General features: G+C 35.3%; 1 protein-coding gene across 1 annotated transcript in view; it reads right to left on the reverse strand.

Annotated features, from left to right (window-relative positions):
• Positions 1 to 416: 416 nt before the first annotated feature.
• LOC115449865 (connectin) overlaps positions 417 to 26,839 on the reverse strand; it is a 31,986-nt gene continuing 5,563 nt past the window's right edge. Inside the window, exons 2-3 of the mRNA XM_030177763.2 lie at positions 1,725 to 2,766; positions 417 to 1,188 (exon numbers count right to left, since the gene is read on the reverse strand). Coding sequence (XP_030033623.1) covers positions 497 to 1,188; positions 1,725 to 2,748 — 1,716 coding nt within the window. The 5' untranslated portion in view covers positions 2,749 to 2,766 and the 3' untranslated portion in view covers positions 417 to 496. The remainder of the gene's footprint in view (positions 1,189 to 1,724; positions 2,767 to 26,839) is intronic.

Consider the following 26,839-nt stretch of genomic DNA (forward strand, 5'->3'; position numbering starts at 1 on the left):
GGCTTACAGGAGTTATAGTTTTATGTGTGAGGGTGAGAAAGTCTGTATATCGCTAATAAAAGTAATAATTATGAGAATAATGAATGTGGTAAATGTATCGGAATAAGTTTATACTTGACTTTATTTTTAACTATGGTTATTCTACTACATTATTATCGCACACTATTAAAATATATAAAATATTTTCATTCATACTAAATTCATTCATACTAGTAATAACATCTGGCCTTTTAACGCGAACACGTTTTTTAATTTTTACCCATTTGTCTGTTTGTGTGTAATAAAATATATGTATGAATATGTGTATGACCTCGCTACCGTAGCGCTCAAACATATGGGCCGATTAAGGTTACATTGTTTACTTTGTCTGCTAGTGTTTAAAACATTTTATGATTATCGTTGAATAAAAAACATCGTATTCTTAAATCTATTTATTTAATTTAATGACTGTGAGAGTGGAGCTTATAATACCTAAGATTCTAAACATATTAGTAATTCAATAGAAACTTAATCTAGAACATAATAATACAAGCGTTACACAGCCTACATTATTTATTGCACTATTTGGTCTAGCATTGGGTACATCGTTTATGTCTTGAACACTTCTGTGAGCCTTGATTTTATCTGGTTTAGGATCATCAGACGCCATATCCTGATCGTACAAATTGTTATCAATAGGATTAGAAGAGACAGTGGCTAATTTCGTTGTTGTGAAATCTCCTTTTGCAGCTTTTGGATTAGCTTTTACAATGTTATTAACATTATTTATTTCTTTAGTAATTTCGGTAGTTTCTATTTTCGGTTTAACTGTAGTTGGACTAGAAGTAGCTTTGGTTACTTTGGTAGAAGGGACAGGGGTTTTTGAAGTTGCAGCAGTTACTGGAGTATGCCGTTTCGACGAGTTAGTGCAGTTCAGTAAATCCCTAACGTCGATGTAGAATAATCTTCCGTTTAATTGTGTGTCGTCGTAGTATTCGTAATCAGCGTTTTGGAGTTGGGACTCTTCATCTTCGAACACTTGTCCTGTATTCTTGTCAGTTTCATCTGTTTTCGCCCAAGCTTCCCTCAAGCTCGCGTCTGGTAGACATTTGAGGTTCTCGATGGCGATCTTGAGATGGTTGTTTTGCGTCTTGTTCAGCAGAGATATTATAAACCAGTCCAAACTGCAACTGCATGGGAAGTTGTTGTCTGAAATGTGACAAATTTGTATTTTAATAATAGTCATAACGTAATATTTCGCAAATGTACAAAATAATGTACATACTTTAAATGCTTAACAAAAAAAAAGTTTTAAAGTGATACTTGATATTCGAAAAGATATATTTTTTAAGCTAGAATATAATATAAAGAACGCCAACGACTAGGCTAGCATTCACTTTATTTACATTATTTACACTACCATAAAATGTTAGGGTGAATTTTTTAGTAACAATAATTTTTATTAATAATAGAGTATCAAAATTTGCTCAGAAGTTTCAACGTGATTGCGAATAAATCTCTAACAGAATCTACTGTTTTGCTAGTTTAGGACTCATTTGAGGCTATCTTTAACTGCATGTCAAGGCTCGTGGTTATCAACTAAACACAAATGCAATGTAATAATATAAATAATCTCATCGATACTTCCTTTCCGGAGTGATAGCTCCTGATGATATATAAACATAAGAGTCGCGCAATTTACTAGTTATCCAATACTATTTTAAAATATTAACTAAAATACTCACCCTCAACATCTAAACTGCTCATGTTTCCTTGTAAGTTGGTCAGAATGGGGGCCATGACCTCAGGTTTTAGTTGTTTAAGCTGATTCGCCCTTAAACTCAAAGACACCAGGCCTTCCAATCCTTCAAATACTTTAACATTATCAATATCAGCCAATTTATTATGGGCCAACGACATCGACTGAAGTTTGACTAACCCATTAAAAGCTCTATCATCAAGCATCTGGATTTTATTTCCTCCTAAATTTAGAGATAGTAAATTGACGAGCGGCAGGAATGTGTTATCCCCGATCACTTCCAGACTGTTACTGCTCAGATCGAGTTTTTGTAATTTCTTCAGGCCCGAGAATGTTTCGCTATTCAAACTGAACAGTCCGTTCCTATCGATTTCCAATTCTCGCAAATTTGACAAATGAAGGAATGCTTTGTCGTGTATAGTCGTTATTTTGTTGCTTGTTAAGTAAAGTTTCTCTAAAGATGGCAAATCTACGAACACATCTCTGTTTATTTCGATTATCTTGTTTGTGTCTAAACTTATGATAGTTAAATCTCTGTGGTGAGCAAATGCATTTTGTTCTAAGACAGATATTTGATTGTCTCTGAGCGTGATGTCTTCTAGCGTACTCAAATTAGCAAATGCAAACGCCACTACTTTTTCTATTAGGCCATATTTGATATCGACTTTCTGTAATTCTATAGTCTCGTTAAATATTTTCTTTGGGATATATTTTAAAGTGATCCCTCTAGAATTAGAGAGTGTAAGTTTATGAGCTGATTTTAGAATCTTAAATTCATTCCAAATCATATCGTCTTCCCCCACGCCCTCTGTCGTTAGGTAGCAATCAGCGCTCCTCACTACAGCTGGGTCCCGAATATCTTTGACGCAGTAGCATTGAACTTTGTTTGTTTTATTGTAGCCAGGGTCGCAGATACTCGGCTTGATTTCTCGCTTTTGATGGTGATTCCATTTAGCTTCCGCGTAGAGCGTCGCTGCGCACAGTAAGGTGACAATTTTCCAAAGAGCCATGTTTGTGTGGTTGATAGCCTGAAATAGACAGAAATATTTGGATTAGATATTTGATCATTTTTTACAGATTAGCTAAATAAGGACACATAAGCGGAATTCATGTTCTAATCTAGACCATGATACAAGTCTAAACACCATTCGTCTATATTAAAGACTATTAAAATAAATTCAACAATGTTAATTATTATTATGGTGATGTATCACATCGTATGCAATGTGTTTGACCGATTACTTAGACTTGCGATTATTTTACACGTTCAAGAGTGACATCATTTTAAATATTTATGATGTCAACATATGTACAAAAGGTGGTGATAATGTCAGGTTTGCGTCTCGTTATGGTTTGGACAATAGTTTAAACTACGCCTACACTTAGGCCGTTCTATATTTTAGTACACAGAGATAAGACTGGTTTTATGTCTCATTTAAATTGTAGACTATAGATAGAACTAAATATGTATATTTTATATAGTTTTTGCGCGCGGCTCCACCCGCGTGAAAAAGTTATTATTACTTTTTTTTATTGCTTTGAATGATAAGACGAGCTTGTCGTTCGCCTGATGGTAAGCGATACAACCACCCATAAACAGTAGAAACACCTTGCAACACCTTAAATTACAAAGTATTGTTTGGTGTTCCACTGCACTCGCCATCCTGAGACGTGAGGTTATAAGTCTTATTATGTCCTGTAGTTACACTGGCTATAATATCCTTCAAACTGGAACACAACAGTGGACTATACAATGCTGCTTAGCGGCAGAAATAGACATTGCGGTGGTATCTACTCAGGCAGACTCTCACAAATGAGAGACAAGCCACAAGTATTTTTTCCGAGATAAAAGTTCCATTTTATCTTTTCCCAGGATTAAAAATTGGCATTCAAGAGTAACGTAGTTTCCTATTACTAAAAAAATCGGATTAGTAGTTCTTGAAATTTTGCATGTTCAAACAAACAAACTCTTTAGCGTTATATATTAGTATGGAAGTATAGATTTGAAACTAAAAGAAAATAATAGGTTGTCCTGGTCTTGGATATAGTAGATCTATGAAGCGTACATAATACTACCTATATCAAATAAAAAAGTAGAAAACATTGGTACTGAATTATTAAAATATGTTTGATAGGAAATCGGCAGAACATTTTCTTTAAAATGTTGCCCGGGAAACCTTGCCCTTTGATTACTAAACCCATAGTGCTGACACTTTTAGCTTAAAGAGGTATATCTGATATCATTCTAAAACAACAAGAAGCATGCAACAACAAGGCATCCTTGACCAAACTTTGTCCAAACTAAAAGCCGAACTGTCCATTACAGAATAAACTTCGAAATCCATCAACAGTAGCATTTGATATAAACTGCAATAGTTTACTTATAAAGTTAGTTCAACTTGGGATACTTTGAATTTAGTTTGTGTTGCTTAATTGTAAATATGAACAATTAACCAAAGTATTTCCTAAAACTCTATAACCAAAATATGATTTACAAACATTTTCATATATTGAATTGCGGGGCAGAACAGTTCTGACATATTAACCTTCTATAACAGCTCCTCCGAAGCAATTTTTGTTTGCTTGGTCTAAACACCGAATGCACGTCCACGCACAGGGGGACGTTTGTGGCAGCCCTAGGTACACAGTCTAGTGTATATACCTTATGGTTGTAACTACACATTGAAGCCTTTGGGGGCTCGCGAACATTCCCTAACCTTCTCCCTTCCATCCTCGCTAAGAAGGTTCCTTTCCTTTCCCACACTTCCCTTCCTTATGAGGAATCCCCACCCAACTTTCCTCGAGATCCCTGCAGTCGCTAATCCGGGGGTCCAATATCTCATTCGCAAGTTTCCCTGTGTTGACTGCAGGGTCCGATAATAAACAAACCTAAACAATGACGAGCACTAAATTACCGATTCTATGTCCACGAAATACACTCTAAAATCCATCACCCGATAACCAGCATTAGGTATTACAACAGTTTAGATACTGAACGCTAGCTGCTGGCTGTGATATGGCTAAAATCAAATTACAATGTCGGTGCCCGGCAGCAGTGAGCTCAGTCATGAGATTACGATACGTATGCTTTGGTTTACGGCGCAATTTTGGCACTTATTAGCCTGACCGCGATTGGGTTGTGGTATTTGCGATGATTAAATTCACCCAATACATCGAAACTAAGGTTGTTATGGCCTGGAAATGGAGAAATGTTTGAAATAGGTACTAATCAGTACTAAATGCAAAAAATCCCCGGTTTAATAGGTACTAATAAGTACAAAGAATATCAGGATTGGTAAGAAATATTTCTTTAACTGAACCGATTTTTAAATTTGCGTCATTGTTTTTGTGCGGTTTCGTAATGCAAATATTGGATACAGTTTAATATTGCTATTTTAAAAGGGTATATTATTGTTTAACGCAATTAAAATTTAACGTTAAAAGTAAACTTCAAGAACAATTATTAGAAAAAGAGGAACTACACGTCAAACTTGTATATCGTGGAAGGCAGATTTGAGAATAAATTTCTCTTCAAGACAATAAATCTAACAAATAAATAATCAATAAATGTTCGTCAACGAGAACAGTATTTATAGAAAATATTATGAGAAGGCCAAATTTAGATATATTAAACGTTATAATTTCTAATTTTATAAGAAACAGGCGTTTGGATTGAGTTATGTTAAATAATAGAAAAAAATGTTAGAAAATTTTACATTGGTTTATAATTAGCTCACCAGTTACTTGCTTAAAATGTATTTAGTTTAAAATGTTTAGAAGCTTATATTGTACTTCTGGTACATTTGTTTATTTTACAATGTATATAAGGACAATGATTATTTGTATAATAATTACTACTTAATATTCATAAATATAGTTGGTTTTTGTTACAAATAAAATAAAAAGTAATAAATCTATTTATGAGAAAATGAAAACAATAAAACCCAGTCAAAAACAATAAACCATCACAGCCATGTACCTGATAAAACTCTACGTTTAATATTCATTTCACACGTAACGCGGAGCTGAAACCGCGAGCACGACAGACTTTATTAAATTATGACAACCGCTTCGCATAATAATGCGGAAATGGTATATAAAGTTCAGAGATTAGGCGTATCTATCCTGTGTTTAAGTGAAATAGGGAAATTCATAAATATGTAATTTATATTAATATTAGTACTACGAAAAAGAAACAAATTGTAACCTTGTTTGAATTTATTTCTTTTTCTTTTGAACGCAGTCCCCAGAACTATTGCGTCGATTCGGAAAATTGTTATGCTATAATATTTCTGCAAGCTAGAAGATAGTTTTGTCTTTTAAAAGGTCTTGAACGTCAGTAAAGTCATGTGGAAATGCGCAATTGTAATTTGTACTCGATTTAATATTCTAATTTCTGGGGTATTTATTAATTACTGACTGGGAATGGACAAGCTAAGCGGCTTGTTACAATAAATAACTATTAATCAAAACTCATTCCGGATCCAAGTTGTAAGTTGTTATTAAGTCAACCCCAAATAGAAATGGGATAAAGACAAAAAGAAAACGATTACTTAATAATATGAAGTGTAGCAAAATTTAAAGACACCTGAACAAGAGATGAAATTAAAACTGAAAATGGCAATCGAATCATCTACACGAATGGACTCAATCAGGCCTCCACATTATTTATAACTAGCTTTTGCTCGCGGCTCCGCCCGCGTTATAAAGTTTTTCAGGCTAAAGTTTTCCGTTATAAAAATAGTAGTTTCCCGGGAGCCTATGTTCTTCCCAGGGTCTCAAACTGTCTCCATACTAAATTTCATCTTAATACGTTAGGTAGTTTTTGAGTTTAACACGTTAAGGCAGACAGATGCAGCGGGGGACTTAGTTATATTATTTAGAACTTTTTAAGTGAAACAATCCCGTCATACATCATTGTTGCATAACTTTAACCGTTTACGCAGCGCAGGCAACGGAAGCTCTCAAAACTCATAATTTTCCCCGTTTTTGCAACATGTTTTATTACTGCTCCGCTCCTATTGGTTATAGCATGATGATATATAGCCTATAGCACTCCAGGAACAAAGGGCTATCCAACTCAAAACGAATTTTTCAGTTGAAACCGGTAGTTCCTGAGATTAGCCATTACTGCTCCGCTCCTATTGGTCATAGCGTGATGATATATAACTTTGAGCACTCCACAAACAAAGGACTATTCAACACAAAAATATTTTTTCAGTTCGAATCGGTAGTTCCTGAGATTAGCCATTACTGCTCCGCTCCTATTGAATATAGCGTGATGATATATAGCCTATAGCTCTCCACGAACAAAGGGCTATCCAACGCAAAAAGAATTTTTCAGTTTGGACCGGTAGTTCCTGAGATTAGCCATTACTGCCCCGCTCCTATTGGGTATAGCGTGATGATATATAGCCTATAGCACTCCACGAATAAAGGGCTATCCAACGCAAAAAGAATTTTTCAGTTTGGACCGGTAGTTCCTGAGATTAGCCATTACTGCCCCGCTCCTATTGGGTATAGCGTGATGATATATAGCCTATAGCACTCCACGAACAAAGGGCTATCCAACGCAAAAAGAATTTTTCAGTTTGGACCGGTAGTTCCTGAGATTAGCGCGTTCAAACAAACAAACAAACAAACAAACAAACAAACAAACAAACAAACAAACAAACAAACTCTTCAGCTTTATATAATAGTATAGATATGCATTTCTGGCATTGTATGAATGACAACATAAGCTTTATAGAATTTAAAGTATAAATTAATAAATAAATAAACAAACACTAGAAAATGTACACAGTAATTAAAGTAATTCACAAAGTCATTTTCGTAAAAAACAAAATCAACCCTTTTTAACCGGTAATTCGCCATTAAGTGACCCACTTCCTCAATTGGTCTTGAAAAAAATTGACAAACATTTTTTATCTGCGAATCTAGTTCGCTTATCAAGAGGAACGATTCTTTGTATGGGTTTCCCTATTGCAGGAACATGATTTGTTCGGAATTAGATGTGATCCAATAGACACGCCTTCTAGACGAATATAGTTAAGTAAAGTGGTTTCAGTTGTGGTGTTTCTTTCGCGGATATTTTTTTTTATATGTGGAGTAATTTATTATTTAAAGTTAAATTTATATTTTAATATATTATTTTTAAAGTGGCAAAATGGAGAAAAAATGCCGGCCTGCTGGAATCTGATATATACAGGCTGATACAAAAACGCGACACTTCTACTTGGGCCACTATAGCGGGTTTTTACGTCTTGTGTACGGTGGTTGGTATTCGGGCGGATACAAAAGATATCCTACCACTAGCAAAACAAATCATTGATAAACTTCACTACTTATTTTTATTCTTTATACTAAAAGCGTTATTGATTAGTATACTTCCAAAATCAATTCTAGAATCCCAATATATCTGGATCAACTCCGAGAACACACCAATGAAACTGTATCATCTGTAAACATGACAAACCACAGTGTCAAACAGACTTTATGAATTGCCCATTTTTCTTGGAAATTCGAAGATATCGTTTACAGAAATCGTTTATCATTGAAACCCACATATGATTAGCAACATTGTTCATCAGCATTATAAGAAAGAGGGTGATAATAAATCTCCGCTTTATATCAAGAGAACCGGGAAGTTAAGGCACAATAAGATTGATGACTTACAGAGGTACTTAGAAAACGATGAAACAGTAATATAAAAACAGTTTTATGTTACCGTGTTACTTTTTAATTTTTATAATGTTGATAATTTCTTTGATTAAAAATAATCTAGATTTTCTTCGGCTCTAATATGATGTGGAGATTATTAAAATTGTAACAAAAATAGAAGATTCAGGCGGGAAAGATCATTGTGACCTATGTTGGAAGCTCAAACCTTTTATAAGAAGTTTAGAAATAATGTCAGAATAACTAATAAGGATTACTTATCACTGCTTTAGTTAATTACTATTATCTAATTTTATTTTTTATCAAATACCAGCTTTTGATCGCGGCTCCACCCTCTTGATAATGTTTTTTCGGGATAAAAATCTCGCTTTATATTTTCCTGGGATATAATGGACCATATATTTTAAGTAAGACCCCTAGCTATCAGTGAATACTACATTCAATTCCATGTAGTTTTTACATGAAGCCAGTAAAACATACAGACAGACAAACATTCTAAAAACTTTTCTTTTGGCTTCTCTTAATCCAATAAAGACCCCTCATACAAATTTTTCTTCAATAATTATAATGTACAGATACAATCATATACGTAAAGATACCTTGGGAAAAAGCAATAATACCAATCACACAAAATATCATTGGCTAAGCACTACTCCACTTAGGATTACATTAAGCCAAATATGTCTGACTATGAATAATTCCTCATACTGCCTGGTAACTCGCAATTTCGTACTTGATGTCTTAATTACCTCGTTAAGGAATGAATGCGATGCCTCCATACAGCAATATCTGTAGATTGTATCCGAATTGCTGGATTAACATGAGTTATAACGTTAATATGTATATTATATTACAGGACTATTTAATTTTCATCAATCACTGACAACATTCTGAGATATTCTGGTATGAAGATACTCTATATTATGAAGATTTAGCGTCTGTAGGCTGTGAAAAAGGTATGCTGTAGGTTTTAAGAACGTAGAGTTGCAAACATGTTAGTTTCTATTATATTTTTCTGATTAAGGCTTATTCTGTAGTATTTACTACATTATAGTGCAACTACTGGACATAATAAGAGTTAACATCTCATGTGCAGCGCAGTGGAATACCAAACAATACTTTGTAATTCAAGATGTTGGATGTTTCTACTGTTTACGGGCGGTTGTATCACTTACCATCAGGCGAACAGCGAGCTCGACCCGTGTTTCAAAGTAAAAAAAATTATAGAAAAAATATAAACTGACCGTGGTATCTTTTCTTGTTTTATGTTTTTGACATAAAGCGTCAATTAATGTTATTGTTTATACATAACATATATTAAATGCAATTTATGAAAAGGCAATTTAGCCATAGACTATCTCTTGAACAAGAAAATATTTAATTTTCATATTCATTCATAGTTCTTTAAATAATTTAGGTCACGGTTTACGAATTTAAAATTGGTTCACTCGCATTTTTCGTTGCAGCAAGCGTGTTAGCGTTAAACAAAACAGCATAAAGATAAAATCAACAGTACGACGGCCTTAATCTAAAATTTTCAATCACTTTTAAGTACTTTCTAAAGAGGACGTGTTGTTACTTTGTTTACATCAGGCCGACGAACTTTGAGTTCAATGTTGAATCATTCATTAAGTATAAACTAATTGGTATCATTAGCGGTATCGCTTTGTGAATCATAGAGATGGGAGAAATTTAGAACTATCTTCTTGGTAAATATGTGATTGTTAATTTTGTTTACCTGCTTCTTGGAAATGTATGCATATTAATTACATTGTATAATGCTTAGGGGTAAATTTGAATATGGATTGATATATATAAGAGGCAAAAGGTGAAATAATCCGAAACGGAATCCGACAGTGTATGTATATTCTTTGCATAAATGCGGTCAGCAAATCATTCTGATAATAATGAGATTTTACAAAAATTCTAAATTCCATGTCTGCAGGAATGGGGTTGTATGGACCCTCCGCCACTGATATTCTCATGTAATTTACAGTATTATTGAGTATTCTATCAAACACAGGTAGATGTAGGAAAGGTTTGATTATTCTAACCTGCACATATGTCGATATTCTTTTACCAAAAAATATTGCAGCTATAAAAACACACTCATGCCTTTATTCCTAAAGGATAGGCATAGGCTCAGCTAGTGCATCAATTTTAGGCATGTGTATTCCGTCCCATAATGTGATATGGAACGAGCGTATAGCCATATTGGGCACAAATCCTAGACTTAATACTGACACTAATTTCAAACTCCATATCACTTTGCCCAAACCGGGGATCGAAGTTGAGACCTCAGCACCACATACAACTACGCCACTGATGCAGCTTCATTTAACAATTTAAAATATAAAACACCCAATATGGAAATGAACAGAGTATTTAATTTATCAATGCAAACGCAAAGGTCTCGTTTTCAAAAATAAATTCCATCTATAAAGAGCAATATACCATTACTAAAGTTTAGCTACGACCTGCAGCATGAGATTATAAAAATGGCGCACGCCAAAACATATTTTATGAGAAGCGACAACAAAATATAAAACGTAGTTAAACAAGAGAGGACGTCGACCGTCGAGTTTTTGTTTGAGTTGTCAATGTGCCCACTGGGAATTAACCAACGACATCTGCTTTCAGACTCATTGTTACTTAAATAATTAGATTTACGGACATAATGGTGGATGTGTACATAAAGGTATGTAGGGTATCCACTTTCTTACAAGGAGGTAGTTTGTATGGGATTTTCTTTGGAACTACACAACAGATCCCAACATATAAGAAACCTCTGCTTGAATAGGATATATCTTATTTTAATCTGATTACATTTATTCCGGGAAAATGTGAATCAGTTAACAACAATAATTATATAACGAAATAAATTATTAAGTATAGAATGAGTCATAGCGTACTGATATCACTATCGTTAAGTCCCAGGTTCGAAAGGTCATTGTCAAATTCTCCGAATAACAAAACCATTATCTTGACGGAATTGATTTGGCGTTTGATCCCTTATCACATCAAAGGTCAGAAATTCTATTTCCGAAATGGGGTTTCACTCCCTGTTTACCCTTCAGAGTAACAAGCAATGGCGTGTCCCGTTTGGGACAAACTTTGGAGCGATCTATTGGACTGTGGGTCACTAGGGCATTGGACTTGTCGGAAAGATTAGTTCCTCACATACGCAAGTGATACATTTTTCCTCGATAATGCACCGATAAAACTAAAGTAACAACGTCAAAATGAAAAACAAATAAATTAAACCGATAGATCAAGTCACAACATCACCATTATGAGCCACGGGCGTAGCCAAATTTAAAGAAAAAACAGTAGCTTGTCAGTTTTAAAAAGTCGGGAACCAATCACTCATGTTATCAGCTACAAGACATCCACTGCTGAACATACAACTCCTCTAAAGATTTCTACACCCAGTGACTTCCTGCGAAGTTCATCAGATCACCTTTCCACCTTACAGACTATCCAAACATAGGTTAATGGATACCCAAAATTCCTCATTCCAATTTAATCCCAAATTATAGTGCAATAAAACAACTTGACACGTTCAAAATCAATGTTAAAGAATACCCAAATCACACATTCACACTCCGAAAGCACTTTCAGCAACAATACATCAAACAAATATCGAAAGATCTATCTGACAGAAGCGGCCCACTCTCGACTCGCCCAAATCCATTTCTCAACTAGGATTTAGCGCATTGTGCCAGATGTTACTCCGCCGAATTGAAAAGAAATCGCACATCTTATCTCGAATTTTATTCGCTGTTAAAGCACTCGCTAAGTTCTTTCGCGGCTTTTGTTTTGGTTTTTTGATCGGCATTATCTCGATTGTTTTATATGTCGATTATTTATCTTTATCGACAAACTTATGATAAATTAGTGTATAGATCATATAAAAATGCGTTTTGAATTGAATCCCAAGTAACTAAGCGTAAGATGACGATTTTCATTAGTTTAGTGTTTCATTTTCATATTTTTTACCTTCTAAAGATAGTTATATCCATATTTTTTATAAATTACTCAGTACAAAAGAATTTTTATTGCCTAGGAAAGGGTTGACCTTAAAAATAGCCTTTTCTGATAAAGCATCAATGGATCAAGACCCCAATCCATTCTTTCCTATACACCTCCATAAAAACCCATACAAATTCTAAGCCCGCGCCGGGTTTTAACTCATTATAGGTGATAAATATTCCGTCGTAGTTGACAAGTCATTCCGTTGGTGGTCGAAGGACTTAAGACCTTGTTTAGACGTAGTACTTCATTCATAACTTATCGATCAACGACTTTATTTAAATTGCTAGGATATCGACAAATGTACGGATGGATATTACTTGTTGGCTTTTGTGTCGAGGAATATAATATCGTAAAAGATTTTTAATGGATTGCCTACTTAGTTGTCTTTATATAAACTCCTTCTATTCGTTTACCTCGAGATAAGACAAAGCCTAATTAACAAATTATACTGGACTAAATAAAAATACTGGTGGTAGGTCTCGAGGGGCCTTCTGGGTCGGTACATTAGCAATGTCTATATCTGCCACCGTTGTGTTAAGGTGTGAAGGTATTTTTTTTGTGTTGGACCCCGCAGTCATACATGGGGAAACCTGAGAATGGGATACTAAAATCCCGGCTAATACCAAGGCTTAGTGACTACAGGGGCCTGGAGGACAGATGAGGGGGATATCCGGGGAAGGGAATTGTGGGAGAAGGAAAAGGAACACTTAGGATGGGCTGAGGAGAGAAGGCTAGGAAATGTTCGCGACTCTTCATAGATCTCAATGTGTATTGACAATCAAGAGGTATACACACTGAACTGAGTGCCTAGGACCGCGGCAAATGTCGTTCAGTGCATGGGCGTGCATTCGATGTGGAGACCAAGCGCACAAGAAGTTTTTAGCCAGTGTAATTACTGGCCATTATAAGACTTAGCATATTATGTTTCAGTTTGAACGCAGTCGAATGCCGCGCAGTACAAGTTCTGTATTGTGTTCCTAATATTTATGGCCTGTTGTATCGCTTACCATCGGACGCTTGTCTTGCTCGTTTCACCGTTTAACTGCATTAAAAAACAAGTCGTCATTACAGGTTACGAACTCCATTTTGGCGTCCTATTTTAATGGATGAGTACTGTTGACCTCTATCTTGAAACAAGCCACTCTAGCTATTTTGTAAACCACACAGTAGTCCATACAAATAGTGTAATCCAATCTTAAACATAATATAATACAGTCTGTTTTTATTCTACCATAATTAAATACATAAATAGAATGTGTCCGCTATCCTCCAACAAATTCCACGAACTACAAAAATCTCCATCTTCCTTACATTACGCGTGGACGGTAAACACATTAATAGCGAGACATCTGCGTCCAGCGACCTAAACGTAATATTTTTTAGATTAACACGAAAATAGGTCGTAAACGCCACCTGCTGCTAATGCTATGCAACTAACTTGTATTTTAGCTGTTTCGGGAACGAGTTTGCGAAGAATTTCTCTGCCTTTAAATTTATAAAAGGTACGCTTGAGTTATTTTGCTGCTGAATACATAATCGCAGTTTGTGGAAATGTGCACTTTGTTATTAAATATATTTTTATTGTGTCATTCTTTTTATATTTAAATGTAAATTTAAATTTATTTCTTGTCAATGTCTACATGTCAATTCATTTAAAGGTGGAATAAATAACCATTTACTAGCTTTTCCTTTTTTCTAATATGAAAATATACATTAAATTCTGTAACGGGATCTTAACTAACACAAGTACATGATGTACAATCACCCACAAAAGTAATTAAAGGAATTCAAAATTTCAAATCGCGATTAAGTTTTGTCTCCGTATTAACAATCGTTTTTCCTTCACTAAATTGAACTTTAGAGGGTTTACTTTATTATAGATAAAGAAAAAATAATATTACGATTAAAATAATTGTGTAGAAGCATTTTAAAGTTTTGAATTTATTCAGCTACTTTCGTGGCTGATTGTACCTTTAATTTATTTAATAACCATCCCATGATGTAATAAGAGTAAGACTAATCATATTTGTCAATTTTTTATCTTGGTTTAAAGTGAATTTACTTCAGTGTTTTTAGATAAGACAAACATAAAACTCCCCTTTAAAACATAACAATTCATTGACAAATAAATTCTACACGACCATGTACAATACATTTGAAACCTTTACGTCTCCTCTGAAGAACTCTTACGAACAGCCTGGGATGGATAAATTGGTCGTTTTGTTGTTACTACCGCTATATATTACGTGTAAGTGACCATTCTGTAGTTTCAGATACCCTTAAAACTACCCTTTGGTTGTTGATGGTACGTCGGTGGATCTAATGACTGCTATATTTAAGGATTTATATGTACCTATGGGGTTGCTTACGGCATCGGCGCGCGCAAGACCTTTCCAGAGTAAAAATCTTACTGTATGTATTGGGGATGTAGACGATGAAACACCGTAGTTGTTTAGTCGTTTTGGAACCGATTTTTTTAAATTCTGCATCAATAATAGAGTTTAAAAAAATACCATGAGAATAGGGGATCGGCCTATGCTGGATTTTGTACATTATTCTATATGTAATGTTTAATAATACGAAAAAGAAGCACTACTGCGAAAACTGCATAAATATTGGTTAAAAAATGAGCGAGTAATTCATATTTAAAATATTGTAATGTGCAGAAGTGGACGCGATGTGGGGATATCGCTTCATCTCTTTCTTTTGCATGCGTCGTAATTCCCGATGACGTCATATGTGGGTATTTCGTCTCTTTTATGTTTCTTGTTAATTACCCCTTCCACCGAAATTTAACGACTTATAACTTGTTGATTTTTTATCGGATTTCAATAATTCCTTCTGTGTTATAATTTATATTATATAAATATTTATTAATAGTAAAGAACAAAAATGAGTCCGGTACCCCATTGAGAATAGTGTTGCCCAAATTCAGTCTTGGTCTTGCAGTCTTGGTCTTGTTCTTGCGTTTTTGCAAGACCAAGACCAAGAACAAGACCGCGTATTTTTAGCAAGACCAAGACCAAGACTGACCGTGCAAGACTTGAGCAAGAACAAGACATAGCCTGCAAGACTCTTGCGTCTTGCAGCTAGGACTTAGCGCTATTTCACTGAGTAGTTAGGTGTAACAGTTCGGTGTATAGGTAGGTACGCTTAGGAATTCTATGAGACGCAAAAAACTGTATCAAAGAATATGAAAAACTGGACCTATGCGCATTACGACTAATACCATAAACATAGCGAATAAAAAATATCTATTAAAATCAAACTGAGTGCATGCATAGCTATGTTTTAACCATCGGCACTTTGATAATGCGGCATCAAAGGTTTTGTACTTACTTCTCAAAGAAATTTGCCGCTTTTCGGAAGTACATGGTTATGATACACGCGCCGGCGGCTTCTTTTGAAATCTAAAACAATCGTTGCCGCCACGCCGAAATCATAACATTTGACACTATTTTTTATTGCCGCCATAGGGCGTAGGTATACTCATGCAAAATAATTTCGAATTTTAAGAGTACCTACAGGTGTTCCAAAGAATAAATAAGTTTCAGAGTGCTTAGAATGAAAATGAATACATTATACTGATCACGCAAGTAGTATTATGATTGGGATAAAATGGTAAGGATAGCCCGACTAGAAATTTAAAAGTGCGACCAATGGGGCCCCTCTTGGGCTTCCCTCTTGGGGCCCACTTTGGGATGTCACGCAAAGCCCTCTTGGGCCCCCATTGGGAAATCCCAAATGGGCCCCCATTGGGAAATCCCAAATGGGGCCCAATTGGGAAAATCCCCATCAGATCCCAATCTAAATTTATAAAAAATCTAAAATTTCAAAAAAATCAAAAAATAATTTTTGAATTACGGACTCTGATGGTACTATAACTTTATATTTCGATTAGAAAGTGAACTATTGGTTGAATGCATCCTTGTCGTCAGTTGGGCTCGAACTCGGGTCCTCTTGATCATCAGTCGTTCACGTTACCACTGGTCCAAGCGGGAATATTACATTCGTCGCTTTATTTGATGTACATCGAATCAACTAGATGATATTACTAATATTGCGGTTAAATGTTTAATATTTGTTTCTGTTTTTCGTTTATCTTAGTTAGATTTATTCAAGCGGAACTATTAGCAATAATTTACTATTTCAACGTTGGGATTTCCCACTTAAATCCCACTCAAGCCCCAATTAGGAAATGTTAACAATAATTTTTCATTTTTACTTTGGGATTTTCCCACTTTGGCCCCACTCGGGTCCCAATTGGGAAATATTAATAATAATTTTTCATTTTTACTTTGGGATACAATGATAAATCGTAAAACTCTTTTATTAAATTTCTTATAAGTTGAAGGTTCAATCTCTTTCTAGACAGATAAGTATTGTTCTTTAAAATACAGTCAAGTTATTGTAATTAATTTGTTTTTTTTACATGTTTTAGCAAATGTAAGCTTATAAATCATAAATGTTTATTAAGAAACAGTTACTTCCATGGAAAACGACATATAGGTCAGTTGATTTTTCGAATTTCTTATCAAATCTTCAGTTATTTATTAATCTGCTTGATCTTTACTATGGCTATGTTAATTCAAGCTCACAATGTTCCAATTCTAATACGTTTTTCTAAGATTTAAAGTAAACTTTAATAAATAGTAATAGACTAATAGGTAATTGCAAGACTTGCAAGACTCTTGCTGCAAGACCAAGACCAAGACCAAGACTGGGAGCGCAAGACCAAGACCAAGACCAAGATCAGGTGTATTGGCGCAAGACCAAGACCAAGACTGGCTAAGTCTCGTCTTGTTCTTGCATTTGGGCAACACTAATTGAGAATTAAATGAGAACTCGTGGTAATGCAAACTGAATAACACAATATACTACTATGATTACTACGATCGGTGTCCTTCATAACTATGAATTATAATTGTCGCGAAGTTACTAACAAACCCGAACAAGTAAAAAATATTATCAAAAACTATTTTTTTTATTTATCAACAGTACAATTAATTCACAAATTTTTAGTTCTACAAATTGTTCTAAGTAACCACATTTTGATTCCAAAACGGCTATAAAATCACGGTGTATATTAGTAGGTGTTGCTTGTGGTTCAGGGCGGCTCAACGCCGGGCCGTGAGGCACGGTTACCCCAGCATAACCGCTCAGTCGCCCCCCACGAAGGCTGGGCGGTAGTTATAAGCTAAAATTCACACTGTATTATCTATGCTTATATTATATAGAAAAAAGTTTGGAGTTTTTTTTTCTGATGTGAACCGATTTTGAAAATCTTTCATTAGTAAGAAGCTACATACTCCTGAGTGTTAAAGGCTTTTTGTCTCGGGAAAATATATAGCGGGACTATCATCTCTGAAAAACTTTTTCAATCATAAGTAATGACGTTTAACCACAGTAAAAAATAAACAGTAATCGAATAAAACGATTCATACTTCATCGAGTGGCCGCCATTTGAAAAGTACAGCACTGAATCATCAATTACGAAAGTTTTAACGCACCGATTCGGGTCGTACAAACATTCTGCTTACAGTATGAGATGCTGATTGATGTGTAGTGTGAAACGGTCGACTATTGTGCGTAGGGAGACGTAGTACAGTAACTTTTTGACTTTATTTTGTGAAATACTGGGTAGTAGGGCTCTTATATGCGAGAGTCCGCCTAGGTAGGTATCACCGCAATGTATATTTCTGCTGCCAAGTAGCAGTGTGTAGTCACTTTTGGGTTCCGGTTTGAAGGATATTGTAGCCAATGTAACTACTGAACATAATAAAACTTTACATCTCATGTTTAAAGATGGCGAGCGCAATGGAATGCCAAACAATACTTAGTAACTCAAGATGTGGGAAGGTGTCTCTACTGTTTATGGGAGATCGTATCGCTTACCATCAAACAAACGACAAGATCATCTCGTCATGCAAAGCAATAAAAAAAAAATAGAATTGAAATATAAAGCCCACCTTTCAATCAATTATATTAGTAGGTTATAGATAATGAGAAAATTACCCATAGTTTAATTTACATAGTTTGCCCACAAATATGGGAAACCATCTGAGCTATGCGAGCCAAGCTCAACTAACTCAGCGGCTGTAACCAAGACAAATTAATAAACGGATTTGGATGAAATTGTACAGTAATATTGTTTATACATCATAATACCACATAGACTACAATTTATAATGATTTTGTGTATTTTGCTCATAATATAACAAAACATATCAAGTAAGTCGGAAAAATAAATATCGCTAAAAACTCCTTCACGCGGGCGACGCCGAGAACAAGAGGCTTTGTAATTCTTCACATCGATATTAGCATGCATAAAGATAAAATTTCACACTTTATTAACGAGTCTGAGTTCTTTAAATCCATGAACATACCGTTCTCTTATTTGTGTCTGATAAATGATAGGCTCAGAGCGAGGGTTAACTCGGTTAGCTGCGGTACATTTTACTTGTCAGATTCCAGCGGACGGGGTGAACAAGGGCCTGAACTTGTATTAACCTGCTTAATGTTGTTTTCGAAGTTAATGAACTGTGGTGTGGTCTCGCGTTTGTGTAGCCATTTATTAGACCGCGTATGAGTGATGTGGGGTTTACATAGTGTAGGGACTGACCTAATGGTCGCTTGGTTGGTACTGTACCCCCGAGCATCGATAATATTTGTCTATTTGTCTGCCAAATTTGAATTTACCGCTTTCTATATTCGCCGTCCGGGCTTGACCCGACCCCCCTACATCTGGGGCTGAAGACTGGTGACATAATAAACGATCTACTCAAGCGATTTTCCCCGTAAAAAATATTTGATTGACACAAAAGCCTCGCCAGACAGTTTTGTTTTTTCTTGCTTTGAATGACGAGACGAGTTCGCCGTTCGCCTGATGGTAAACGATACGACCGCTCTCAAACAGTAGAAACACTATCCAACATCTTGAATTACAAAGTATTATTTGGTATTCCACTGCGCTCGCCATCCTGAGATATGAGATGTTAAGTCATATTTTGTCCAGTAGTTACAATGGCTTCAAGATTGCGTGGATCTGTGTACTTTTGGCATACGACTTACTTTGATATTGTATGACACTACAACACAGTACGCGATCAACACGCTTCGTGATTATGACACTCAGCGATGTTTTCTATCCGTCGAGGTCTTGAGTCTAGGCAGACGGCGTGTCTAGTACTCGACGACGCGGTTAATAGGCGACAAAACCGCTATACAGCTCAAAATTCTATTTTTTATATATGTGTGCACTGAAAAAGTGCAAGTATGCGTATTGACAGAGCGTTTAAATTCCGCTGTCTGCCTATAAACAGAACTTGGAGACCAATGAGGCTGTATAAAGATAAGTAAACACTAAAATATAGATTAAGATTGCCTCGATGACGTAGTTGTATTATAGTATGATGGTAGTGTTGAGGTCTCGGTTTCGATCCCCGGGTCAGGTAAAGAGCTATTGGGTTGTCCTATTCAGTATTAGTCCGGAGTCAGATACAGCGGTAGGTTCGCCCTCTATCACATCATGGGATGGAATACGCATGGCTGGAAATTGGTGCACCAGTTACACCTCTACCTACCCCTTGAGGATAAAAAGCGTGAGTGTGCGTAAAATTAAGAGATATTGTTAAAGATTATCTTGTCACAGAACGTACTAGGTAATCATTGTTATATCGCTCGGTCTACACTGAATGCAAGACCATGGATGGGGGGACATTTGTCGCGGCCCTAGGCACACAGTTAAGTGTGCATACCTCATGGTTGCTAATTCACATTGAGGCCTATAAGGGCACGCGAACAGTTCCTAGCCTTCTCTCTTCCCATCCCAAGAGGTTTTCTTATCCTTTCCCCACACTTCCTTCCCATCTATCCCCTCCCAACTTTCCTCCAGGACTCAGCAGTCGCTAAGCCGTGGGTTTCCAGTATTCCATTCGCAGGATTCCCCCGGTGTTGACTACGGGGTTCGATATACAAAAAACATTGCTATAGGATTATCGGTATAAATGTAGAAACGCAGTAAGAGCTTTCAGGGCTCGTAGTGCCTTAGGGCTCGTAGTGCCTTGAGGGCTCGTAGTACCTAAAGCACTCACCCGTAAGACCGGTGTGTTTGAATAAGCCGGCCCTGCCAGGCTAACAAACGTAAGTCAGGTACAAAAAAAAAAAAAAGCTTTCGGCATAATCGCGTCGACCGCCGAAGGCTCATCATATCTCGTCAGTCGATACTATATTGGGCCCCTTTCCACTAACCATCAGGTGCAGTAGGGGTCAATTTAACGTGCACGTAAAATTAATAATGAATTCATAAAAAGTAACACGAATTTCCAGTAATTTTACAGACTTCCGAGTCTGGGAAAGGATGAGTGACGTTACTAAAACAACGATATTTTACACTGTTTTATTAAATAACATTGAGTGACATCGGTAGAGTTTAATGTTGCATTCTGTGGATATATTTTTCGAAGATTTTATAATATTTTGTTCTCTCAACAGACAGGTCAGTTTTATAATATTTTTATTAGTTTATTTACGTTGTAAAAAATGTAATTTAACATTTTCTGCGCTTAAAGTGATTCCGTAAATTAATCTGTATAATATTAGAAATTAAATAATTTCATAATCAAAAATATATTAATACTCTACTCTAATTACATAGTTACAAATAATAATTTTTAAGACTTACAAATAGTTGTAGCGAATAGATTTGATTCAAATTTTACTCTTTTGTTACCACATACCAAGGCCTTTTTGTCTTCGAAGGGATAAGCAGACGCGCAACTAATGCACTCACTTTTCATAGAGTATTCCGTCCCATGATAGGGGGCACATCGCCATATCGGGCACAAATTTCAGATTTCGGTCTGATAGCAGAAAAACTAAATACTAGTTTAGCTGACCCGGGATTCGAACCCAAAACCTCAGAGCGGTGTGGAGCCACATATGCAATACAAATACACCACCGAGATAGTCTAGTTCAAATCACTTAAACAGATGGTTAGAGATTGAGCTTCGACGTGCAGGCACACACACGTATATAGAAAACTAATAACAAGTCCCAATCATATTGAAAGTTTATGGAGAATCTACTATTTTAATTAAAAATAAATTAAAGATTCTGATAGAATACTGCCTTTACTATGCAAAATAGTCTTTATTGGCTTTGTAAAAAAGCTAATAATGCGAAAACTGAACCGTAAAGTAACTCTAAGTTTTGCAAATTAATTTTACTGACAAATTTTCTTGGCAGTTTCATTAAATCAAGTTTGTATGTACATAAATCATAGACTATTGGTACCAAATTCCTTAACTAGTTATTGCTCGCGGCTAAGTTCATATTACATTGTAGCCAGTGTAACTACTGGATAATAGACTAAACATCTCATTTCTCAGTATGGCGAGCGCAGTGGAATACCAAAAAATACTTTGTTATTCAATATGGTGTTTCTACTGTTTATGAGTGTGAAGTTCATCTCCTCATTCAAAGCAATAAATTTTAGATAGCTTTAGTTGTTTTAACAATAACTATAAACTTATAAAACGTTAGATTTTTGCTAGCTTTTCTCGTACGCCTGCACTAAACGCTTGTTCCTAGAAAACTTACGAAAGATTTTTTAAGAATCAAACAAATTCCAGAGATTATTTCGAACATACAAACTAAACAGTTTTATTTAGTGCATTAAAGTAGATAAAATTAGCGAAAACAAATTCACCTACATACAAAATAAAAACAAGATCTATTTCAATACACGGAAGTGCAAAACGCAGTTCACTAGCCTTTAAAAAGAAATAAATCTTGCATCCAAATTAGTAAACGTTAATGTAAACAATGTTTATGGCATCGGAGCTTTAAAATTAAACGTCCTGGCGCGTAGGCGGACGTTTTTTTAGACGCACGCATGGTTTTATTTGTATTCGTACGAATGTGTTACATCGCTTCACTATTAAACTGGGGTTTGGTCAAATCTAAAGACGATTAAAAAAGTATGTAAAATGTAGTTATTTTTAAGTCGAGCAATAAGTGTTATTAAAAAAAGAGTTTGACACAATACTTTCGGCATATAATTATTCTATAATTTTTGAGAACGCAAAAAATCTATACACAATTTGTATACAATAAAGTCCCCTTTTCTGTCTATATGTTATCGATTTTCTCAAAATCTACTGAACGGATTTTTATGAAATTTGGTATGGAGATTGCTAAAGACCCTGTGAAGGTTACACGCTACTTTCTATCTTGGGGAAATAGATAGCCGAATTTATCCCGGAAAACTCTATATATTTATCCGTATTTTTCATCTTGCAAATACCATTACAGTCATAAAACACAGATAAGCAATTCAAAACAGATATAATAGATACAATTGAAAAAATTTATATCATCATGAATGCGCTGTAATTTTCAGTATAAATACACATCCCTCGTACATCTTTTACAACGCACAAAGTCCTCAACAGTCATAAAATGCAGACAAGCAATTTAATACAGATACCAGATCATGAGGGCATTAACCCGAGGACTTGATTCTCCCATTCTCCTAAGTGAAGTAAACATGTAAAACAGTGGCAACAGAGACAAAGTAAACATGAAACTAGAAATGCAACGTAAACTTACTTCTGTAATCTATTTGGAGTAAGCACATACCGCGGCTTAGCTTAACACACACTGACAGTCTTAGATGTTATACAGAAAAATATGTTTTGCCTAATTTAATTTCTTTTAGATATTGAAAAACAGGTTTGCTAACATTAAAGAAATCTTTATCTGATTCTGATATTCTGATTCACGCTGTTCTTTTTATTCATTTGTATTTAATTTTTAACCGACTTCAAATCAATTCGACGTCAATGTTTTTTGACGACGATCTGACTTACTGACTTTGTACGCTGTCAGCACATTGTTTCCGTATATTTGTTAACGTAGTTATGTAGCTTAACTAGCAATTTCAACTAGACAACCGACTCCAAAATTGGTATCCAGTATATACCTGTTATGTGAAATATTTTTTTTGTTTTGAGTTGTTTTTAAAGGCGGTTTAATTTTTTGTTATAATTCCTAACTTAGTAAAAAAGGAGTCATGTTACTTCGACATATCGACAATACTACGACTCTATCGTATGCTCTTACAATGTATGCTAGTTTTAAACTTTTTTTCCATCTCTAGAGTGACATAAATGGATGTATTAAATAATTATCTTTTTATAAAAAAAATACTTCATACAGACGGTATTTTTCGCGGACTAATATCTCAAGCTGCATTAACACGAATCATTTTGCACTGAAACCGCAGGCGACTGTTTTGATATTATTGCAAGGAATTTGAACGTTGTGACGTAGTAAATAGCGTTTAAACTCGTTAATAAACACATGCGTGGCTAACTAATCTTTTCACGTCTGCCTCATGGTTAGTTCATTTTGTTTGTCGCAATGGTGAATAAAACTTTATCCTTAGAGGTACCATATTATATTATATACTTATATAATATAATATATACATAATCTGATCTATCAAGTTGTTTCGACAATAATACTTAAATGTTAGGTATACATCAACGACAAAGGGTGTACTTTTCTAAAAGGGAACCCGACACAACATATAGGTACCAATATACATAAATGCAGTCTGCAAGTCGTTCTAATGATAGATAGATTTTACATAAGGTGCGTTCGGCTAATTTCGGACGATTTTTCGGTGTGTTGCGAGGAGTCTCGAAAATATTTTTTTTCTTATAAAATATTTAAGATATATCAACATTTTATACATGAAACTGGTTATTATTAATGCTACTTTATGTCATAATTTAATCATCTTCCAATTTTCTGTATGTAAGCTTAAAAATAGATGATAATATCTGTATAGAAATTTAAAACCCTTAGAAAAGATCGGACCTTCGCGTGGTAAGTTCGGACTTCGTTCTAATAACGCTTCTAATGCTAATATGATCCTCCACAAAATAAAATAGAAGTCTCAATAATGTTAAGAAGAGCGAAATCCACTTTTTTTTAATGCACACAGCGCACCCGTTTTTGGTCGTAGCATCAACTGTGGTAAATAGGGCGGGGCAAAAAGAGACAGCGTAGCCGCCTATGTAGCTTAAACTAAAAAATAACCATAGATTCGTGGTATTTTTTCGTTATACGATCTTACCCCGTATCCGATATTACCCGAACGCACCTGAATATAAAGGGAAGCCGGCAGGAATCGGGTTATATGGGCCCTTCTCCACTAGTATATATTTCTAGCTCTGCCCGCGATTTCATACGTCGAATCGTAATTGGGGCGGCAGTGCGGCAATTTTAAGGGGACGATAAAATGCCTCAAATAAAACCTCCACAAAAATGAAACCTTTGTCACATGTATCAGGGGTGGGCGCGTGACTGCGACTTTTGGTTGCAATACTCTTTTTTGCTTTCGTCCAGTGGCTAGGGTTAACAACACACGCTACGCGACTAGCTTGAATAACGTTTTCGATATCATTCCTTTCCTTATGTTTAGATACACCAGTTTCTAATGATTAAATATATGTATAGATACAATTAGTAAAAGATTCATCGTCCTCTAAATTCTACACAACTGTAAGAGACGCGATGGACAGAATCCGGTGGAGGCAGATCATTCGCTCCAGATGCCACCCTGATGCTAACCATGATCCTCAGATATGAGGGACTGACTAGAGAGAGAGAGAGATAATTACTATGAATATCGTAAAAACTAAAGTTTGTTCCATTGTTTATCTTCTTCTATCTTCTATATATCTATTACTTATAATAAATCTGTAGAGAGGTCAATTCTGTACATGAAATATATTTCCAAAATAACTATCAGGGGGTGTTTAGGGATCGATACTGATGCCAAAAATGCAATTAGTAAAATTTTTGTCTGTCTGTCTGTCTGTCTGTCTGTATAACCGTTATAGAAACAAAAACTACTCGACAGATTTTAACGATACTTGGTACAATTATTTGTCATACTCCTGTGCTGGTTATAGTATACTTTTCATCACGCTACAATTAATAGGAGCAGAGCAGTGAAGGGAAATGTGGGGAAAACGGGAGAAGTTACTGCATTTTTTAAGCTTCCGTCGCGTGTGCAACCTTAATGGTTAAAGCTACGCAGAAATCATGTATGACGGAAATATTCTCCTTAAAATTATGTAAAAAATATCCCACGACAGCATATGTCTATCTTTTATGGTTGACTCAGAATAACACGTGTAACTCCCGATAGCTTAGCAGTTCGAAGCTTTCTCATTATATTTGTCTACTTTTACGTTTATAACACTCTCAGTCATCCCTAATTAAAAAAGTTAACATTATTAAATATTCCATAAAAAAGAATCATAGAAATCGGTATAGAAACACCAAAGTTATACATGAAATAGGTACGCTAATAACAAGCCATCACGCGTGAATACTGAATCATGCTATTAGCTTCCTTCGATTTCACCAGGATCCCATCATCAGACCACCATACATTAAAAAAACATCCCGACAAATTGAGCACCTCCTCCATTTTTGAAGTCCGAAATCCACGCGGGCGAAGCTGCGAGCGGAAGCTAGTTATCAATATACGTAAAAACTGCTGAACTAATTTTGATGAAAGTTCTTGAATTGATGATTAATATCTTTTTCCCTCTGTGCATGCTGGATACAGGCTTTAGACATCTTTAGGCGAGGACAATGTTCCGCTAGGGAATTCATGTGGCTAATAATGACTATGTCAGAACAGTATACAATGGTACTTTTATTCCGATCAAAGATTCCACACAAACGAAACTACGAAAAAAACTCTCGTGTTCAACTAAACAATTCTAAACATTATGAGAAATGTTTAAAGCTACAAATTCATGTACAGATAAAATGTATGTAAATGTAGCCTTTGTTGCTTCGTGAAAGTTGAGTTTCGTTGAAACTTATCTCTCGTAATGAGAGTAATGAACATGAATATGTGGAATTTTCTTATTCATAGTTATAATAGGGTGAATGTCCTAGGTATAATCCGCTTTCTTACCTTAAAGCAAAAGGCACATCGTTAGAGGGTTGATACGTCGCTCTTCTTTATTTTTATGTTGGTTGTAAAAGGGTTAAAGGAGTGCAAAATAATGTTAGCAGTAATGTATTAATGGCTGAGAAAATAAAAAATATGATGACTTGGTTTTAAATTAACAAACTGTCATTTTCGATATTCAGAAAAAGAACCACATTCTTCTAAGCCATTTTAAGACGGCAGTCAAAAATACAACTGTTGAATTAATTCGTATTATTAAGAAATTCATATAACATTTGGAACCAATGTATTTGCTTCGTCTTTTGAAGTTAAAAATTTTAAAATATACATATCTCTTAATTCAAATACACAACCGTCATTACATTTTCTTAATGGACTTAAA

This window comes from Manduca sexta, chromosome 11, assembly GCF_014839805.1.
Source record: "Manduca sexta isolate Smith_Timp_Sample1 chromosome 11, JHU_Msex_v1.0, whole genome shotgun sequence".
Classification (NCBI taxonomy): domain Eukaryota; kingdom Metazoa; phylum Arthropoda; class Insecta; order Lepidoptera; family Sphingidae; genus Manduca; species Manduca sexta.